This window comes from Coccinella septempunctata, chromosome 2 (genome assembly GCF_907165205.1).
Source record: "Coccinella septempunctata chromosome 2, icCocSept1.1, whole genome shotgun sequence".
Lineage (NCBI taxonomy): Eukaryota > Metazoa > Arthropoda > Insecta > Coleoptera > Coccinellidae > Coccinella > Coccinella septempunctata.
Window position 1 is genome coordinate 2,781,043 of NC_058190.1, and position 19,407 is coordinate 2,800,449.

Here is a 19,407-nt window from a genome sequence, read left to right on the forward strand (position 1 = left end):
AGTTTCTCAGACTTCAGGGAGACATTAAAGGCAGACATGCAATTCGACCTTGGAATTATAGTTCAAGGTTATTTCAAGGTCAAGTAAATTTTTTCAATTGGAAATAAATTCTTGGTATGATAATACTTTATCATATATCATATCTCCAGATAAATTCATTTCATTGAAAAAACGTCAAAAACGTTGTAGTTTTGAGTTCCTCAAGAAAATTGATATTCAGCCAAGAAAAAGGTATATTTCCCATTCAAAACACTATTGTTCCTTGAAATCAAGCTTCAAGGTCAAATTTCCTCTTGAAGACTAAGAAACTTTCAGCTGAAATTTTTTTATACAGGCTGATACAAAGGATATTTCAGCGAATATTTCAAAACACATATATGTTGTATGTACCTCCAATATGAGCTGAGTTTTCAGCTCATACTCACTTGAAGGAAGAACTTTTTTATTGTTCAAGTCTAATAACTGTCGAAACATGTACAGGGTTGGCAAATTTCGATGTTTTAGCACTACAGTTATTTAAACCAGAGGAGATAGACAAAATCTGATACCCCATTATTGTTCCCTTTTTCTGAGAAACTAATAATAGTATTAGTGATTTTTGGCAAATTTCTTTTGTTATAAAAAAAAAATTGGAAAAATGGCGATATCGAAATAAATTTATATATCCGCTAATACTAATGATAGAGCTCTGAAAATAAAACATTATAGAGGCACTTTTTAACGTAGAATCCAGTGGCGTGCTCGCCTTTTTAGAAGAATTTTTAATTACGAAGCTATGACACAAAGTTATGTTTTTTTAAATGGGGACATAAGATTTCTGTGAAATTTTTTGAAGGCTTAATTTTCACTCATCTCAAAATTATATAACATCGTATGGTTCATATAAATATAAATAATAGAAAATGGTCAAAAACCTTTTCTCTCAATATTTCTATGGTTTCAACTTTTGATGAGCATAGAAAAATATAGCATCGTATGATTACCAGTGTCTTCTTCTATTATAAGTCCTTTCATTATTTTAAAAATTTATGAAATATATCTTGATTCAAATTTTGTGAAAATTGGTAAAAAGCATAGAAAGAATGACATTGCCTGAAGGAGACTGCTCATGTTAGAGAGAGCTCTATTTTTCTGAGGTCGTCAAAGGTTAAAACCAAAGAAATAAGGGGGAAAAAGGTTTTTAATTATTTTCTATTATTTATTTTGATACAAACCATATGATATTATATATTTTTGAGATCAGTAAACATTAAGCTTTCAGAAAATTGCACAGAAATCTAATGTCCGCATTAAAAAAAACAGAACTTTGGGACATAGCTTCGTGTTTGAAAATCCTGCTCAAAAGGCGAGCACGCCACTAGATTCTACGCAAAAAAGTGCCTGTATAATGTTTTAGCTTCAGCCCTATCATCAGTATTAGCGGAGATATAAATTTATTTCGAAATTGCCAATTTTCCAATTTTCGCTTATAACTCGAAAACAAAAGAAGGTGGCCAAAAATGACTACTACTATTGTAAATTTCTCAGAAAAAAGATCGGGAATGGGGTATCAGATTTTGTCTATCTCCACTGGTTTAAAAGCTGTAGTGCTAAAACATCAAAATTTGCCCACCCTGTACATGTATACCTACATTGAAATAAAATCATTTAAAACCAGGAGAAAATATAAACCCCATGAAAAATCAGTCAAATAAAATAAAATACCTCTGGAATACATTTTGAAACCCTCGTTATGATTCCTGTTACCAATAATTGTCTCCTGTAAAGAATATCAATAGATTGCAGACTTCCAAAATCAAGATGTTATTCAATACTGTTATTTGTGACCGAAACACCCAATCAGCAGTTATTACACCTCCAGCTTCTACCTAAACTTGAAAACTTTCTGCAAACTGCCAGCAAGCTGTGCTCGAATATAAGCAGGGAAGCTATCATGGTTCTAAAAGCGTGTGTCAAGTACTTCTAAATAAAATGTACTCAGCACCTTCGAATTGAAACAATGAGATATTATTCCACATGTATGAATATCTTAGTTTTCACGTGTTCGAATGAATCGGAAAAGTTAAAAATAAATCGATAAGAAAAGTAAAAATAAGTCGCTAGAGAAAATTAAAAGAAGCAAACATGCATCTAACATTCTAGAATCAGGCAGTGAAAGATTGATGCAATAATAACAAGCAGTTGACATCAATGTGAAAATGCAAATTTGATTGATGTGAACTTGCTGGTTGTAGATAGAATTTTTTTTTCGATGGTGACTTGTGACTATAGGAGCATGCTTAAGCAGTACCACGACTCCTCATCTCATGGGTTGAAGGTTTTAAAAATAACAATATTATTCATATCTATGTATCGAACTGCTTCAGACGATGTTCGGGATTCTGAAAATATGTAACGGAAACATTTTTCATAGGTCTGTTTGGAGACGTAAGAGAAATTCTTCCAATGCGAGTCTTCGACTAATAAGGAGGACTGTTGATTCAGTTTACTCAACAGGCAACTATCTAAAATCTACGTTTCTTCAACTGGTTGTATGGATGAATAACAAATATCATGTGAATTTTGATTGATACAAATTGGTTTTGTGTACTCCTCAGGCGTTGTATGTTAATTTCAATGGACATATTCTTTGATGTTGTGGGATCACGATTTGAAATCGATTGATAAATATCTTTCTAACTATCAATTGAACTTTTGAAATTCTGTGAATGGTGCTTGTGATATTTTCCGATAAACGATCAACTGGAGAAACCAAAAAGGTCAGTTTTAGTTCTTGAGGTTGATATCGGTTTGCTCTATGTACAACATTACTTATTCTTTGAAACCAAGACAGCCTGATACTAAGTGATAGAACACCCAGTGTCAATGAATCTACGACAATAATTTTTTTTATACCTTCGTGTTTTTTACGGTGGAATGCGTGGAGCTGTTTGTCTTCCATATTTCGAGAAAGTTTAATGTTCAAGGTCACTACAAGGTTAAGTTCAGAAATTTATATGCCAGGTAATGATGTCCAGAACTCTTATCACTTTGCTTGAATACATGACCTTGGATCTATGATCTGTTTTCCGACATCTTATGATATGAAAAAAAAATTCGAAAAGCCTTTAACATTTCCCTCTATTGAAGTTCTTAAGATGTTCTCATTTCAGAAAATGTTTACGGCAGAATTGAGCTCAATTCTTGATTAAATGCTGTTTGTTTTTCAAAATGTTGTCATACGGCCTAAAACTTTGCAGCCGTTCAGAAACATGCTAGATGAAATATTATAGAAGTATTCATCCACTTTTACTTCACCTCATAGCTGGTGCCTTTTGGCTCCAGCTCTACAGGAGGCTGGTGCCTTTGGACACCAGCTCTGAAACACAAGATGAAAATGCAAACTTATACCTTGCAGTGACCTTGAAATTAAAACTTAAGATCTCAAATGAGACTGACTATAATAAAATCTGACTATTAAGACAAATACCTCATTCGCAATACAACATATATATATTGTTGTAATAATGTCCGTAAGAAGAGATTAAAAACACATGGTATCTATGTTTCTGTTTCATTCATTTCCCAAAAACAGGCTCAGTTTCGAAGAACTTGAAGATGAGTTGTAGGCTGTGAATTATAAATTAAGAAAAATATCATATCGTAAACAGAACGAGTCACACGCATTACAATCGTCGATATAAATATCATCAGAATGTTACGCATTGCACCATCATTCATAGTGCTAACGGAAAGACCATCCCAATGAAAAGATAAGATGCCGATCATGTTTTAGTCTTGGTCTTCTTCGATGTGATGGTCTTTTCCATAGCTTCCTGAATAATGTTGTGTGGTTCAAATCGTACTATTTGTTGAAAATGATATCGAAGTATGCTATGCGTCTGGAGTATCTGAACAGGGTGAGTAAAAAGTAACGCAGAAAATTCATATCATCGGTATTCACCATTTCGAATAAATAACTTTTCATTTGTTAGTTATAGTTATAGTTTGATAAGGGAGTTACATGTTACTGCGACCTTAAGGTCTATCAGAGCTGTTCTCAGCGCCCTCTACAGCCTACAGTTCGACCTCCAGCTCTAGTGTTCCAATCAATGACTTTCAGTATTTGAGATTGTTTTAAGGAGTCCTCATTTTACTATAATTTTCTCGTCCAAGGCATTCCTTGAGCAGGCTTGAAATGGCGAGGCATTATGTAACCAGATGAACAGAATCTACACTCTTTCTGATGAACCCATTCTAATCATATGCTTTCTAAGGCAACAATGTCCTGTGACAATGCCAGTTAGGAGGCATAACTTATTCTTACCGAAGTCCAAATAATTCTTGGATCTTGCGGTCTTAAAATCCGGAGGAACTTTTTGGAATGCTCTATTCCTGGAAAATTTCTTCATTTTGTTTCTCTTTTGGTTTCTTCCTTCTCCAAAACTCTTTCGTATAGATGCAATTTCCTATACCACAAAAGGCTCTGGGCCTTTTATTGGCATTTGTGCAGCCTTTCTGGCGAATATTTTGGCTTTCTCGTTTCCTTTGATTCCTGGAACTTTCCATCAGTAATTGACGAAATTGTCATGCACTTTCTGAGAAATGTTGAAGTCGTTTTTTCAAATGGCAACCTTATCTTTTAATGTCAGAAGTGGATGGATTTTTCGTTCTCGAAGATGGTTTGGTCATTGATGGTCTCTTAATTCATCAATTAAGAGATTGAAATGGCTAGGACTAGATACAAAGTGAGCCATCAGGTTTGCAGAACTGAATTATACAGGGTGTATTCGAAGGTAAGGGTTTTTTTTCAACAGAATGTAGAACTGGACAAAATGAAGCGTTACACCAAAAATCACCTGTACAAAACTTTCAAAATGACAAAGTTGAGAAAAAAATTGAAGAGCATTACTGAAATAGATCCTAATACGACTTTAGACCGTTTTTTGCTGAATTATCGTAAAGCAGTGGGAAAAAACTTATCTCCTGATTCAACCATGTGGTTTCGTTTGGGATAATGGCTCGCTCGATATTTGAGGGGTTCAGAACCAAGTCCATTCAGCCTAGTTTTGAGATGAATGGCTTAGAAGTTGTGTATCTCAAATTAATTACAAAGTGACTTCTTTATTTAATATTATTCTTATGTGAGCATATGTTTACATTCTAATCTTTTAAAATCTAAAGAAGTCACTTTTGAATTAATTGGCGATGAAAAACTTCTAAGCCATTCATCTCAAAACTAGGCTGCATGGACTTGGTTTACTTCAGCTCTGAACCCATCATTTAAGTGATCAAAATGGAAATTTAGAATTGCCCAATTGTTCTCATTATTTTTTAGTAACTTACACGATTATATGAAATGGCTCATTTCGATACCAACTGACAGAGACAAGATATAAGTATAAAAAATAGAATAATACTTAAAAATCTCACCAATAAAATTCATCTGAATTATTCACGAATTTTTCACAATGGACATCACAATCTTCTTTTTCGGAGGTTTCAACAATCGTCGTACAAATGGGATGAAATGGAAAACATCATAGCACTTTTTCAAGATAACTAACATAAGCACTTTCAAGAAACTGCCTCGATTTTCTACTCTTTTTTCACCCTAAATTGCACGATACAACAATTATGATTCTCTCAAAAGTGACCTGATGCATCTTATCCGATGAACTTGGTACTGAACCATTCATTGTTCAGCCAAATGTTTATGTTTTATTTCGTTTTTGTGATGCCGGAGTCACCTTCCACAGTCCCGTACTTGAAATTCAATGAAATTTTGTCAACTTCTAGGGGTTGTATCTCAGCCATCTTGGATATTTTATATAGACAATTTTTGGTTGAACGACTTATTTTGGTGAGTTTTACTTTTATCGGAAAAAAGCTTCACCTTTTAAAACACCCTGTATAAAAACAGGGGGACAAACTTCTAAGGTTTGAACCGTATCTCTTCAACTCTCAGTGTTACAACCCCAACCACTATATTTTGTGTAGGCGAGATGGAATAAGTGGTACCTCATTTGAAATTCCTTTTTATTATGAGTTCAACATATTTAATTTTTTTTTCATTCGTTTTCGAAATATTTACCTACATTTAAATTTCAAGCAACGTTGGTTTTGCTTTCAAGCATGATGTGTATATCAATGGAATTTTCACTCATTCATTCTGAAATTTTGATTATAAATCAACTGAACTGTTTTCGCAATGGCCATTTTCAAAAAGAGATAAATAATTTCGAGTCATTCTACCGATGAATAAACTATTTTTACTTTAATTGTTAACAGAAGGAACAGTCAGTAATATTTTGATTTTTGGTGTATGGCAGTTAACATTTATAGTCGTTACCATAGAATAAAATGTTGATTGATTCATACAATACAATTCATACAAATTCAACGGAATAACCAATTCTGTACAACATTCGAACTTGAATATCTCAAAAACAAATGGATTGCATAAAAATCAAATATGTTGAACTCAGAATAGAAAGGTCTTTCAAATAAAGTGCCTCCACCCCATCATTTACATTTAAAATATGAAGGTTGGGGTTGTCACACTACGAGTAGAAGCGATACAGTTTCAAATTCGATCTTAGAAGTTGTTTCCCCTAAAATGAAAAATTAAGGTGTCCGTGTGATTTCATATAATTCGGTTCTGCCAACCTACGGAGCTGCTGTTTCGTTTTTAATGGCCCACTCTGTATATATTGAAGTCGAATTTTTATGTTTTTGAGGCAGATATTGATATTCAATGATGAATATTCTGGGACGTATTGATGTTTTGGTAGTTTTTTTGAAAATATGCTCTTTTCGTTGGGTAGTATTCGATGAATCATCTGAAATCAAAACCACCATTATGACAAAAAATTAAGATGTTCTTCATTCAGATCAAATTAGCGACATGAGGTTTTGTTTTTCAGTCAACCTCATCATCTATTTATTTCTATAAATTTTAGCTCACGAAAATAAGAAACCTGAACACTTAAAAGCGAATGAACGTAAGTCTTGGTGTGTTCATATTCTTTGCATGGAAATTTAGATTCGATTGCATACAGCAGAGAGCAAATTATGGGACTTGTTATTTCCTCATTTTTATTTCAAAGAATGATAATACTCACACAAAATAAGAACACTGAAAATGTTTGGGATCGGTCTCGCACAATACCTAAGTGACAAAACCGAAAATTTGAATTCAATGAGTAAAACCATTTCATCCTATAACTGTGTTTCCTAGGATGTTCTATAGAGGGGAAATAGTAAATCTACCCTGGTGGTTTCGAGTAACAAGGTTCCTTGTCAACTAGGGTGTTAGTTGTGAACAAGTTTATTTGGACACGATGAGGTGTCTCACCTGTCTTGCTTTCAGTGGGTCATGGGCTTCCACACCAGCTAGCACTGTTTACAACAGAGAGAGAAGTACGAGTAAAGAAAAAAAAATTATGAGCGTCAACTACTCGTTACAGGACGGATCCGCAGCAAGAAAACAGTCAAATAGCAAGACTACGGAATTTGAACAAGAATACCGGTTGACTGACTATTCTTTAATTGTACTCTGATTTCTGAAAAATCCAAAAGACTGAATGGAGACTCGAAAGAAACTAAATACAGATTGATGAAATGATGAACATCTTTATTTGTAGCTACCTGTGGGGTGCGGAAAAGGTATGTCCCTCAATGTTCACATCGATAAAGACGGGGGTTGTTTTTCACGGTGCTACATCGTTGTTCAGAACTAAAAAAGGGATGAAAACTGTCCTGAATATTCACGGTTTCCAATGATGTCTGAATTTGGATTTAAAATTGAAATTATTTTAATTAATAGAAATTGACTCCTCGCTAATCTCTTGGTGAAACATCGTTCTAACATAAATAAAACAATAAAAAACACTCGACTATACGTTTCACAATTTATTGTGAAAATTGTGAAACGTATAGTCGAGTGTTTTTTATTGTTTTATTTATATTTTAATTAAGACCAGAATTCGTAAAAAATGGTTCAGTCCTCTCAAAGTGAAGGTAGATCATTACAATCTCTATCATAAATAAACCATCCATGACCCAATTATCCACAGCAAAAAAAGTTGTATCCATTCCTGGCACCAAAGGTTAGGGTTGCCATTTAAAAAACTCCACCCTACCCCTCGTAGAGGATGCAGGGCACACTCTTCAAAATGCATGAGAAGTTGCGCACCTAGTTTAAAATAAAACTTGACTCTTTCGAGCGTTTTACCAGAAAATAGTGAATACTGAAGAGTTAATTTCTAATCACTATATATTTACCTATACTTACTGTAAATTTGGGATTTTTTTCATTTTGTACAGTATGTCCTTATTTATAACAATTACCTGAGGAGTACACTGTGGGGTCACCAATGACTGACTATTCGATACTATTCAATAAATATGTATGGAAAATAATTCTACATTAGGGTACAGGATGGGACTGAGTGGATTTTGTAAGTGGCGGAAGCAGAGGCGCCGCGGGTCGGTCATGCGCATTGCCAAGCAAGCCCGAAGCGGGTTACCTTAAAGATGAGATTGCTTTTGGTGTAACCGGACTTGTTCAGGTCCGAACTGAGGCGCCCCCTCCGTTCCGTTCGCTTTTTTTGGAGATTCTGCAAGATCTAGAAAAAGCGAAGAACACCAGGTAATAGAGAAAGCGTGACCCGCTGGTTTCCAGGAGAACGACTTAAATAGAATTATGAGAGAGTCAAAGTATCAACAACAGTATAGAGAAGTAAATTTCGGAAAGTCAATAAGTACAGTGACAGTATGGTGCAGTGCAAAGCGGTAAGGACACAGCAGCGCATGCGAGCATCTAATTACGTATTACTATAGACGATATATAGAGGGAAAAAAATAAGAGAATTTCAAATTATTCTGAAAGGAAGTCGGATATTTAACTCAAAGTTTTTGCCTCGAGTGAATTTCGTGACGTGAACTGAAGTTTTCATAGAACAACAGAAGTGTTGATCTTCAATAAGTGACATTTCGAAACAAAGCTATGAGACTGTTCCTGCTTTTATCGAGAATTAATACATTTATTTCAAAACTGAAATAACATTTGGAGATTTTATTTTCTTGTTATGTAATGAGTGAAGAAAAAATGAAAACTTTAACTCATGAAGGCGACTAACGTGACATACAGGGTAAGTTTTTGACTCGTGCACATATTTTAACAGTAGATTCTTGAGGTTTAAAAAATCACTTTTTTCTTATACCGTTTTTTCCGATTCGGCACTGATAAAAAGATATAGCCATTGTAAGTTTTCATAATGAACTGTGCAACCCTTGGAGAAACAAAATTACTTTCAGAATAACTAGCTAAATCTGTGATACTACACATTTGTGAATTTTTTAAAAGGAGTTGTATTCTGTCAAAGTACACAATTTTTCGAATTTCACAGATACTTTTTGATTCAAGAACATCAAATTAATTGAAAACGGCGAACTATACGAAAAATTGGGAAGGATACTTTCATTTTACAAAACGGTCAAATATATTCCTTAGATAGCGTCCAACTTTGTATCAAGAGTTGGGTTCTTTTGATTTTTGGTATTTTTATGGTACGTTATGGACATAATGAGAAAACTGGAACAAGTGTGTGATATCTTGTGTTCGAAAAAGATTCATCAAGTAAATGAAAAACAATATTCCGAAATGCATTTCATTCGATAACACAATTTGTGAAACAGAATAAAAAATTACTTCCTTTATGGTTTTTCAACTGCCTGTTTTCTTTGAACCGAGTCGATTCCAGAAAAATGATAAAGGAAAAAGAGTTTCTTTTGACCTCAAAAATACACTGTTGAAATATTTGTTCGAGTCAAAGACTCACCCTTTAGGATGCCTTATATTATAGAATATGTTGCAAGTTCGATGTAAACTACTAACTTTGTAATTACAGAAATGGACACCAGGGGGCGTATCGCTTGTTTGGAATTCCCAATACACATGAATGTGAATTATATTCAATCTTTATAGCATTTTTATATCTATTTTATTTTTTGAAAGGTTTGGAGTGAATATGTAGATCACATACAAGTAGTTTAACACTGCTTCTGTGACTGTGGTTTTTCGTCATTATACATATATCATTATATATATCATTATATTATTATATTATATTCATTCCTTCCTAGAAGAGTAATCAAATTGAAGGAATTGAAATCCAAAGTGTTTTTCCTCGATGAGTTTATGCATGTGGGCGTTGAAACAAATCGTGAATAAAGCTCCAGATTCTAAAAATATCTAATAGCGTTTTCTATTGGTAAAACTAGTGCTGCACTGGATCACAGAACCTCAAATATGAATAAGGATATCTTTAAATATATGCTCTGATTTTATAACATGCACTCAATAAGCACTAGTTTTACCAATCGAAAACGCTATAAGTTGTATTGGACGCATTATACTCCACTTGGACTGTGTATCATGTTATTTATGAATGATTCTTTTGGGAATTCATCTCGTGTAATGACGAATAAAAGAACGACATCTAGCAGATGTACTCACTCTGTATTTACGTTCGATAAATTCCACATTGAGCTACCCTTTTGTGAATCTGCTGATGAATATTAACAAAGTGTTGCATTGCAATGTAGCAAAAATCTTTTTCTTTTCCTGGTTAGTGTAAATTATGCACCTAGATTGTTGAAAATGTTTGGTTAGCGTACTATGCATTATAAACTACATTCATTCAGAACCAAAAGTGCTTCAAAAATTATCATTTAAATGAGAATTCCGTAGAAATCATACGGAAAATCAAAATGAATTCTGCATCCTCGTTCTAGTGAAATATTTGAGCTTTATTCTATGTTGTGATTGAAGTAGACAAATTAATAGATAATTTGAGAGAACTATTGTCATTAGTGAGCTGAAATTTTGCATTGAGAGGTTATGCTTATGAATATTGGTCAATGCTATTAAATTTTTTTATCAAAGCAATTTTCGGTAATACGTTATACTGTATACAAGTATACTAGTCTTAATACGCATTCTCTCTTATGATACCATAAGAGAATCGACCACATGTTGCTAACAATTAAAGTGTAATAATGCCAACGGTTCTCGATGATTGTGATAAACAAGGTTTACAATTTATCTACAACCCGGATAAAATTATTAACATTAGAAGATGTTTTGGCAAGATCGATAATTTCAATGGAGCAAGGTTACCTATTTTTCAATCCTTACCTATTTCTAACCTACTCGCAAGAAAAAACAGTTGAATTATTCTAGTATATAGGGAAGGTTTACCCGTTAGGTAATGATATGCACTGTGTATTTTCCTTCTATGCCTTGTTATACAGGGTGAGTCTCTGACTCGTACAGATATTTTAAGGGTAGATTCTTGAGGGTCAAAAGAAACACTTTTTTCCTTTACCATTTCTTCCGAGTCAGCTCGCTTTAAAAGGTTCAGGCTGTTGAATCATAAGAATTTCGAAATATAGTTATTCGTTTATTCGATGAATCTTTTTCGAACACAAGATATCACCATGTCTTCCAGTTTTCTCATTATGGCCCTAACGCACCAAAAAAAAATACCTAAAATTCAAAGAACCCAACTCTTGGAACTAAGTTGAACCATATCTAATAGATATTTGAACGTTTTATGAAATGAAAGTGCTTTTTCTTTATATTTTCTCGTATAATACGTCTTTTTCGAGTAATTTGATGTTCAAAACAATCTGTGAAATTCGAAAAATTGACCGAATGCAATTCTTTTCAAACGATCCACAAAAGTGTAGTGTCACAGACTTATTTAGTTATTCTGAAGGTAATTTTGTTTTTCCAGGGGTGGCACAGCTCATTATGAAAATTTATAATGGCTATTATATCTTTTAATCTGGACCGAAGAATGGTATAGGAAAAAAGTGTTTCTTGTGATCTCAAGAATCTACTGTTGAAATAAAATATTTGTACCAGTCAAAGACTCACCATGTATATTGTGTCAATTTGAATAGGTACCACCCTTAATATCTAGGTCCCCATGCAGTATCAGAAATAATGTTAAAAGAGGTAAACTTTCGTTCGGTTGAGTGACACCTTGCTTTCAAGCTTATTCGATAGCCTTCACAACAATGCTTGCTATACACTTTAACTTTTTTTTGAGAACTTCGGAAAAATAAGAAAAAGCAGAATAGAATAATTACGATTACATTGCCACTCGTACGGTAATGAAGCATGAAAATAATGGGAAAATTTTCAATTTAAGAGATTTTCGAAATATTGTCCATTATTTCGTAGAGAAAAATACAAAATGCGACCCTTATGTTTTGAAAAACACCTTTAATTGAATCCTTTCAATTCGTCCACATCCCAGGGCAGAATTTTATACACAATAGTGACTTTGAATGTGCTCGGTGCCCAGAGGAAAAAATCTACAGGTGTCAAGTCTGGGGAGCGAGGTGGCCATGCAATTGGTCCACTTTCACGAATCTATTTGCCTTGGAAATGATCTGTGAGCCAGTGAGCCACTTCCTCAATATATTCAAAATAATATTGTAATCCTTATGCTTTCACAAGAAGACGTCACTTACTTTTAACTAGATGGACCTCCACCTAATTAATCTCATACGTACAGCATGCCCAGAAATTTGAGTGTTCCAAAACGTCAGGCCGAATTTGAAAACAGGATACCTATTTATCTCTACAAAATAATGGACAATATTTTGAAAATCTTTTAAAGTGAAATATTTTTCAATATTTTCATGTTTCATGGCAATTCTTGCTTTGGCAACTATTCTACCCTTCTTTTCAAGAACCAACAAAAAAGAGAAGTGTTTGGTATTAGTGAAAAGGCAATCAAGTCACCTTGGAATATTGTGCCATTTGGAATAAGAGAGTACTATTGGGAATTCAAATGTAGATGGCAGCGACATGGTGTTGACAGTTCGAAATAAAAAGTTAGGTCCAGTTTCATAATCAAATTTAAAGTCACTTTAAGCTTAAAGCTTCCTTTACTGTCATTTTTAGTAGGGTTAAAGGAAGCTTTAAAATTAAAGGGACTTTAGGTTTGATTATGAAACTGGCCGTTAATGCAGTAATTGTCATTTTTGAAAGGGATTTTGAGATTTTCGTCCAAAAATCCTTTTTCCTCAGTTGATAGTTGTTTTCTCTTAATTTTGAAGATTGGTTTTCCAATCTGGATTCAAGTGTGTTAATTATTATCAATTTTAGGTCAATAAATGTCATGAAGTATTAGTATTTATAAAAAAATTCCTAGTATGTTCTGAATCAGCTGATAAATAAGAGCAATCTTTTTTTAATCCAAACTTCTTGGCTCTTTGCACGATCAAAAAGAAGGAAATTAATTTATGCTAGCCACAACTATGATATCTTACCTTCTCCATTATATACAATAGCTAAAATTGCAACATTGATGCTAAAAAAACTTGTTCAAGTTGAACTGGGAATCAGAAATGATTTTCTGAATGAATTTTGTGTGAATGTTATCGAAATTCATATGTATATCCACTTACTAGATGAAAAAAGTCCTGTCTGAAGGAAACAGATTTGTTTTTTGTGTAAATCCTTTCATTTTGAGGTTATATATCCAGGTTATTTAATTCACCTCCTATTCTTCGTAACTGATTTGAAATGTACAAAACCTTAAACATTGACTAAAAGTTCATTTCATCGTGAAAAATAGTAAAAACTGACATCTTCACAAGAAATCGTAATCGAAGATTTGCTCCAAGGATACGAATTATGAAATCTTCACTAAGCTTTTCCCATTATTACGAGATAGCTAAAGATATTTTCAACAGATTAAGGTATATTTTTTATGGAAGATCTCATTGAAACCCTAAAATATTCTCCGTTTCTCGATGTAAACAAACAAAAGTGCATTAACTTTTTATTTACAAAAATTGACACCAGGGGGCGTATCGCTTGTTTTGAATTCCCAATAATATTTTGGGTACTTATACCAAGGAGTTGATACTCTTTACTTAGACTTTCGAAACAAGCAGAAAGTCTTCATCAATCTCTCTGTATTAGATAAATTTTCTTTATTCTCGTAATGAAGCCAATACATTTTTGTGCTGGTCATATTTCAATTCAGATCAAATTCAACAAAAATTCTCCAGATGTTATTCTAGTTTTAGTATAGATTCTAAATTGAACCTTTCTATTTGTGTGCCTGAATTTTCAGAACTCAAACGGTAAATGTTCGTCGAAGTGTTGAAAGGAAATTGGTGCTATTTCAATTTTCTCTGTCGAGGAAATTAGAGAAAAATTTAAGTTTAAGGCGAATGATTCGTAGCAGACAAAATATGGCTGTTCCTTTTACTGATCACTCTGAAACAATCATTCTGAAAGATAATATAATAGAGTCTCACTTAGCTTTATCTCGCAAAAATTGATATTTAATCGATTAACGATTTTTTAGTTTCTATTTGGAAGTATCAAGATAATCGTGTTAGGTAGATGAATATTTTATTCTCTCAATAATTATTGAATGCAAATAACTAATATCCTCCCATTTGAAGAATGCGAGAATCAATTAACTCATGTAAAATAATAGTAGTTGTAAGTAAACACATTTGGTTTTGATCTTACCAATATCTTCCCAAATTCACATCCAGGCAAAAAATATAGTAAAAAGGCCAGAACTACGTGGATTAAAATTGAGAAAAAAGTTACTTGAAGCATTTGAAATTCGGTGCGTGAACATCGGAAAGGAAGAGAAAATTCAAATTGACGACAACGCATATATCACACATTTTCGGCCCAAATAAAATGAATTCGACAAAGTGAAAATGCAATAATAAATTTCCATACGATTCAGACTTGCCAATTAAAAGATTAATCAGATTTCACTTTCGAGTTCACCACAAGGACTAATACATTCCGCGGTAACTGAAAATGAAAGTATAGCTTTTTTAGATGTCCTTGAAGCAGCCAATTTTCAGTGAACCCGCTGTAATTGGCAAATTGAAGAGTGCTGATTACGTGAAAAATATGCCATAAGAGATATTCGTGTTGGAGCATTCTTAACTTATATCCGAAATATTCAAACCATATCGAACACCGAGAAAATAAGATTACACCAATGGACCAGAGAAATAGAAGATTGAATGAGGTTTTGTTCGGTTTCGTATCAAAACGCTGCTTGTAGTTGAACGACTGAAAAAATATATTTATGAAACTCATTTTTAAAGGATACCATTTACATGAATCAAGAACTGCTGCTCAGGATGCATCAAGATTTTAGATTTTGGGGGGTCGGACTTCAAGATCTGTTGTGCTCCATTTCAGAGCTTTTCTCACCATGTTTACAGTTCACCCTCCACTTCAAGAGGTTTATGAACTCCAGTATGTGGTTACTCTCCTACTCTGTACAAGTTCTGGTGTAGATACCAGAGACAATAACTTCAGGAGGCCAATGATGTAGCAGATGTAGCATTTTCTTGCTGAGCTCAAGATACTTTTCAATACTCGTAACTTCGAAGTTCCAAAAGAACTTTTCGGAACGATCCAGCCTTGGAAGAATCTACTGAAGTACTTTTCTTTTGGTTTTTTTCTTCTTCTGATACGTTTTCTTGAATGTAGGTACATTTTTCCATAGTACAGAAAGGTCCAAGCCAATGAAAGGAGTAACTATAGGGTGATTTTTTCAAATGTTTCATTAAACTTATTCGAGGAAGGAATTGTAATACAGATTCAAGATTTTTTATTTTCGTTTCATAGCACATGAACACGAATTGTAAAATATTTTCAAGCATAATCTACTTCCGGTTTAACCGGAAACAAATGTAACTTCGTTATTTCAAATGAAACAACCTGTATATTTATACATATTCGAATTTTTCGTTCAATTCTACACCGATATTATATATGATATGCATAACCACCCAAGTGATTTTTGGATTATAGCCTGATTATCGAATTTTTTCGAAAAAAGATTGTCACAATTTAGTGTCCATATCTTCCAAATCTCTCCTGGTAAGGATTTCTTTTTGAAAGAGTGGATCAAGAGAAAGTACGGTGATACTCATTCTTGTATAACTTATGAGGAAATATTATACAGGGTGTCTGAAACAGAGCTCCAAAATGAGCCTCAATAAAACTATGATATCTAATTTTTTCAAAGGTCAACCCTATAATTCTGTAAATCCAGTCGACTGGTCGTCAAAAACTAAATAGGGTGTCCCAAACATTTCATGTCTTTAAAATCAGTATTTTTGCCGTTATTGAAATAAATCCGAGTAAAGCCAGGTTTCGCACAGTCAGATTCATTTGTATGATTGTATTTTTTGAAGTAGGCTATCCTAGAAACTAGAAACTGTGATTTCTACATTTTTATTAGTGATCAAGCACTATGCAAAACATGCAATAATAATAATAACACTAGAATGTAGAATAATAATCAAAAGTATGTTTTTCATTCGCGGCAAATGTAACAAAATCTTAAAATGGATGATTAGAAATTTAACGAAAGAAATTCACATTTACGAACTTCAATGAAATCAAAGTTCAGGAAGTATCACAACAATTTTCTCCGTAATGAATGCATTAACCCCATAGACTAATAAAGGATTTCTTTATGAGTCTATGATTAACCCCAAACGGATAATGATATGATATCTTAGTTTAAAACTAACAGGAAACTAATACTACAATAAATTTTCAAAATGTTGGCCCCCTACCTTCATAAATTTATCGATTCTTCTACGAACTTCATCTAATATAGCTTTTCTTATTTGTTCAGGTAATAATCCCCTTAATGCAGCCTGCACCCTACTACAGCTCATGTTATTTTAGTAGATCAGTGAGAAAAAGTAAGAATAGGAGTTTCTAACATAGCCGACTTCAAAAAACAAAGCATACAAATGAATCTGACGGTGCGAAACCTGGTTTTAGTCGTGAAGTTCGAATTTTATTCAGTAACGACACAACTATATACTGTTTTTAAAGGCATGAAATGTTTGGGACACCCCAAATAGTTTTGACGAGAATGGATGGAAATTACAAAATTATAGGGTTGCCATTTGAAAAAAATGAGATATCATAGAGATTTATTGAGGTACTCTTTGTAGCCCTGTTTAAGACACCCTGTATAATATTTCCTCATGAGTTATTCAAGAAAGAATATCAGGTGGTACTTTACAATGAGAGATTTCGAAGATATGGACCCTAATTTGTGACAATCTTTTTTTTTTATCAAACATCAAATAAGTGTAGAATTGAAAAATTCGAACAACTATGTTTCCGGTAAACAGGAAGTATATTCCGCTTAAAAATATTTTACAATTCAAGTTCGTGTACACAAAAATCCAACATTTTGAATATATATTACAATTCCTTCCTCAAATACGTCTAATGAAACACTTGAAAAAAATCACCAATTGATCAGGTAATCAGACTTTATATTCTTGCTTGTTTCGTTGAGTTTTCGAGGACATTCATCTCAAACTCATGAAAAATACCGGAATGTATTTTTTCATCATAATTTTAATATTTTCGTAATTGGCACGCATGAATGTCTCAAATTAAATGAATCATTGGTATGCCCCACCCATTCATGTTTCATGAATATGTGTTTTGTGGTCAGACGTCTCTAAGGAATAGAGCTGCATGAAATTTTTTATTTTCCATTCCATGTATCTATGTTCCAAGCCCGAAACACTTGACCAGTGTCAAATTACTGTAGAATATTAAAACATAACAAATTAAATTTTCTCCCTAAAACAATTCCAGGCTTTTATTTGAATACGTGTATCTTCGAAACGAATCAAGATATTTAGGTGAAATAAAAACTGCAAGACGGCAAAAAGGATGGTCTTTGTAATTTACTGAGCGTAAATTCTACAAATTTCCCGAAATGTTCCACAGGGTCTTAAGAAATTGGACTACAAATACATCATTTTCTCACTCAGTATAAATCAGATATCAACATTTTTGGAGGACTTTTCGAATGTTTGTTTCAATACCCATGAATTTATCTACAATTTGGCGTAGAAACAATTGAAATCGATGAAAAATTACGAAAGTTCTTGGACAACGAATTTAAGCAAAGTTCTTTTTGCCGGTGAGTGTATCAAAATGATAATGAACAACTACACACAGGCTGTTTTTTACGAGTTTGAATTTGAATAAAGCCTAAATCAGTCCGCCCCGAAACAAAAGCTCCAAACTCAGATTAAAAGGTAGGTCTGAATATCAAACCAAAATCTATAAAAAGTCTTTGCTCTGTTTTGCCGTAATTTTTTGCAATTCAAAATATTGGTGCAAAGCATGAAACAAGAAATGAAGAAACTAATTGTGGTTATCCCTTTATACAAAGTGCTGTGAGGAAGGATTATAAAATGGGTACTCGATATTGTGTTTAAGAATTTGTCATGCTTAATTTGGTCAGATATAAAGGTACAACATATGCGAGAAATCACTTCGTATTTATTTTGAAGAGACAATTTTGAGTAACAATTTTTTTTACCTGAAGATAATTGTCACCTAACTTTTACTTTTGTTATTGAGCTGAAATATTTCATAATCTCCAAAACAAAAAGATTCACCATACCCTGACAGGGGTATGAAAGATCTGAATACCAGGAAAAAGAAAGATTCAATAAGTAGTATCCTTCAAAAACTTCCTGTAGCTTTGGTGTTTCAAAGTTTGTTACAATATGTAACATCTTTGTTGAAACGAAAAAAGATGACAATCAAATCTGTTAGAAAATTTCAAACGAACCAACCATCATTCAAACCAATTCTGAGGTCACAAAAACCAAAAACCTAGCGAGAAACTCAAACAGTGAAGAAAAAACGACAAGGAAGCTAAGTGTATAGGTTCGAAATGTCTTCATGTGAACTATTGGTATTCGAATGTGTTCAGAACTATATATTTACAAATTGAAACTCTCGCTTTTCTTTCCATCCATACTACTGCATTGAATGAATGACTCAAATCCTTCCATTTTGACATGAATTGTGTCTATGCTAACATTTACATTCGACAAGATGATCAAACCACTGATAAGAATTTTCCTACAATGGTCTCGAAAATATCATAACCTTTAAATTAGTCCAGAAATCTATTGGTTGTGTTTATTCCTCTGGCAAAAATTTCAATTCTGGATTTTCCGAAAATAAAAGGAAAAATCGATCTATTTGATCATACGTGAATTGAAATAATCGTATAGGTACTTTACAACTCAAGTAACCGAGTTCTTATTCCACTCGAATGGTAATGAGTTGTTTCGCTATCACAGTATCATCTTCTGGGTGAAAGTACACTTTTTATCATGTGACATGTCCAATAAATTGTCCACCACTGATATTCCGAAGCATTCCAGAGTTTGAGCTTTTGGGAAATATCCCCTATTCGGTATAATCACAACGATGGTTCTTTAACGTATTAACATATTCAGGTAATATTATTGAAGCCACGTTGTATGATTTAAATTGTGATCTTG

General features: G+C 33.3%; 1 protein-coding gene across 5 annotated transcripts in view; it reads right to left on the minus strand.

The window, feature by feature from the left end:
* Window positions 1-19,407, minus strand: part of LOC123308282 (potassium/sodium hyperpolarization-activated cyclic nucleotide-gated channel 2) — a 364,375-nt gene that overhangs the window by 39,320 nt on the left and 305,648 nt on the right. For 3 of the 5 annotated variants that reach the window (XM_044890874.1, XM_044890875.1, XM_044890879.1), the window contains one exon: window positions 8,511-8,609. The exons of the other annotated variants lie outside the window; for them this stretch is intronic. In XM_044890874.1, the coding sequence (XP_044746809.1) occupies window positions 8,511-8,609 (99 nt within the window). The remainder of the gene's footprint in view (window positions 1-8,510; window positions 8,610-19,407) is intronic. 5 annotated transcript variants of the gene reach the window in all.